At 42.9% G+C, this 3,601-nt stretch overlaps 1 protein-coding gene across 1 annotated transcript; it reads left to right on the forward strand.

Moving 5' to 3' along the window:
- Positions 1–564: 564 nt before the first annotated feature.
- gpr27 (G protein-coupled receptor 27) lies at positions 565–1,692 on the forward strand (the record flags this gene model as incomplete). Its single annotated transcript, XM_084315766.1, has 1 exon — positions 565–1,692. The coding sequence occupies one exon, from the start codon at positions 565–567 to the stop codon at positions 1,690–1,692; it is 1,128 nt and encodes a 375-aa protein (XP_084171892.1).
- Between the last annotated feature and the right edge of the window lie 1,909 nt (positions 1,693–3,601).

Here is a 3,601-nt window from a genome sequence, read left to right on the forward strand (position 1 = left end):
TATGATATGATGTCTGGATGTATTAATGCGCCATCTATCCGACCAACCTTTGACGGAGCAGGCGACAGTGGTTTAGTCTCGGGCTGGCTACTCGCTTCCTCAAGACGAACAAGAACCTCCGCCATCAGTGGAAATTGAGATATGTTTTGTCTTGAGATATGTTTGAAATGCCTGTCTACTGAGCGGATTCTTTCAAGATGGTTAAAACTGTCCGCTTTCAATCAAAAGAGAATGGATCTACAGACGGGGATGTTTTTCATATTCGAAACGGACACGTGTGAGATGAAGGATAAGGATAAGAAGAAAATAAATGTAAAACGACGATTTTATCGCCCCATATTCGATGGATCCGAACCAACTCTGAACGATCGTTTCAAGTGGAATAATGAATTATCCTTATTAACGCCGATGTAGCCTAAAAATACGCAACCGAATGCCATCATGTTGATTTCTTTGTCGATTCTCATCAACCACCACCATCGATCGGCTACTTCAATGTCCACTTGATGTGGGAATATACAATCAGCACTGCTCTGACAATAGCTTGGTTGCAACTTGCATATGATGGCAAACACGAGCGAGTTTGGGGAGGAGAGCAACCCTTCGCTTCAGGACGATGCCTCCATCAGCGTCTCTGCGGTGAAGCTGGTGTCGCTCGGTCTCATCACCTGCGTCAGCCTGGCGGGGAACGTGGCGCTGTCCCTGCTGGTGCTGAAGGACAGCTCCCTGCACAAGGCGCCCTATTACTTCCTCGTGGATCTCTGCGGCGCGGACGCGATGCGGTCCGCCGTCTGCTTCCCCTTCGTCATGATGTCCATCAACAACGGCTCCATGTGGCCGTACGGCGTCTTGATCTGCAAGATCATCGCGTTCATGTCGGTCCTGTTCTGTTTCCACGTAGCGTTCCTGCTCTTCTGCGTCAGTGTCACACGATACATGGCGATCGCGCACCACAGATTCTACTCCAAACGGATGACTTTATGGACATCCGTGGCGGTTATCTGCATGGTTTGGACCCTCTCTATCGCGATGGCTTCCCCCCCGGTGTTCGACGTCGGCACCTACAAATTCATCCGTCAGGAGGAGCAGTGCATTTTCGAACACCGCTATGTGAAATCAAACGACACCTTAGGCTTCATGCTGATGCTGGCTGTCATAGTGGGCACAACACACATTGTTTACATAAAGATGCTTTGTTTCGTTTACGACCATCGAAAGATGAGACCGGCTCAGCTGGTCCCAGCAATAAGCCAAAACTGGACTTTCCACGGCCCAGGTGCGACCGGGCAAGCAGCCGCCAACTGGATAGCAGGGTTTGGACGCGGTCCCACGCCACCCACGTTGGTGGGCATCAGGCAAGCCTCGCATCATGTGAACAGGCGGCTACTCGTTCTGGACGAATTTAAGATGGAAAAGCGTATCGGGAAAATGTATTACATGATCACACTGTCATTCCTTGTTCTCTGGGCCCCTTATATCATCGCGTGCTACCTCCGGGTATTCGTCAGAGGAGGCACCATTCCACAGGTGTACCTGACCGCAGCGGTGTGGATGACGTTTGTCCAGGCGGGGGCTAATCCAGTTATTAGTTTCATCTTCAACAAGGAGCTCCGGATGCGCCTTAGAGCCTGTTTCCCGTGCTGTCTCAGTACACAAACACCCATGGAGATGATGGAGCACTGTGTCACCTGAACGATCCTGTTGCAGACTAATGGGGGGAAAAGAACAGAAGTGTCATTCAACCAGTGCCACTATATGATTTACATACATTCTCTGTTGCTTCGTCCTTGTTCTCCCGACACACCTAATCAAGGGCAAGGCCATATTTATATTTGGTTGATTTCTAATAATTATGAGAATAGCATAATGAATATTGCCATTGTTATTATTATTATTATTATTATTATTATTATTATTATTATTATTATTATTATTATTATTATTATTATTATTATTATTATTATTATTCAGTGAAAACAGTGTCTAACATGTTTGTAAATACTCTAAAGCTGTTTCCCCCCCTTTATAATTTTTTTTATCAAATATGTTGTATATTTAGTAAATTCTTACACTTATTTGTGTGAACAATGTGTTACATTTCACTCTTAACAGTCTTTTTTGTAAATTCATGTTCATGGATATACATGAGACATGGCTTCCTTTATATACACATTCCCTGTAAGATATACAGATATCATTCTTTTTATATGGACACACCGGACTCTTAGAGCAAAGAATCAGTGCTTCAGAGAGATGTTTGAATTGTTTGTATTTCTGAGAAAATAAATAAAAAATGGATGATAAGTTGTTTGGACTCGTATCATACGGTTTATGCAAGGGGGCGCGAACCCCGCTGTTAAGGCGCTCCCATAGTCCAGCAGACTGTACACAGAGCAGACCCCGCGGAGGTCCACGGAGTCTGCTCTGTGTACAGTCTGCTGGACTATGGGAGCGCCTTTATAAGCTATTGAGTCCATTTAGACGTCCATTTGACGTTTCATTTCCCCATATTTCCGCTCATTGGCCAATATCTATATCAAACTTCCAAGAATAGGAGTTGCCTGATGTCGGATCATGGCACATGGTTGCATGATCATACTTATGAGCTAATCTGGTCCCAGATCAGCACGCATACATTAATATGCGTGATAAATACAGTTTGCATAAAGCTTGAAGGACCATTTCACCAATAATATGGTTAGTTGATTTTCCAAGATGGATTAATTGCTATGATCTTTAGTTCACTATAGATTTTGGTGCAATGCTTTGTTTGGATAGTATGCACCTCCTCCTTCACACCATATACTGTACCCATTCATAATGACTTGAAATGGACATCTCTCCGCTGCTACCATGTACAGTACGAGGCTAGTCGAAACACCACTGTCTTCCTCAGATACTGAAACATCCTCATCTGACTCAATGCAAAAGCAAGTCAGGCATTTTTTGGGAAGACAATTCATTGGTTCTCAAACCTTTTATGTGTCAATTTGGACCCCCAAATTGACACATAATAGGTCAGGGACCTTCATTTGATATGATTATGTCTTTGTCTCAGGCACCCCGCCTGAGAAGATGTTGATGTGATTTAGTCTAGAATTCCATAACTTGTCTATAATGTACGTAGTTGGGGAGAGTGAAACCTGTGTTCAGAATAGTCCTTCATTCTCTCATTGTGCTAAAATGTCTAATGCTGATTAATGGCCCATTTGCAGTGCCTTTACTTCTGGCTTTATTGTTGACTCTTATCCTCAAATTGTTGAATGAATTGAGATGTAGATTTTCAAAGTGGGTTATCAGATTTAAAAAAAAATGTGGCTGTGTCAGATGCAATTTAAAAAGAAAGTGCTTTCCATTTGAAGCCGGAAAGAAAATTGTGCAAAGCTCATATCTGTGTTAGATTATGGTGTGTTATGATTTACATGCATTCAGCTTCATTCCTACTTAAAAAACTGGACTCATCATATCATACTGCATTACATGCATATATCACCATTGCACTTTAAATGAATCTTTAGGATGGTCCTCTCTATACCAGAGGAGAAAAATACACATTGCTATTATATATATAATACACGTTGCTATTTATTGTCAAGACATT

This window comes from Notolepis coatsorum (assembly GCF_963971535.1).
Source record: "Notolepis coatsorum genome assembly, chromosome: 6".
NCBI classification, from domain to species: Eukaryota; Metazoa; Chordata; class Actinopteri; order Aulopiformes; family Paralepididae; genus Notolepis; species Notolepis coatsorum.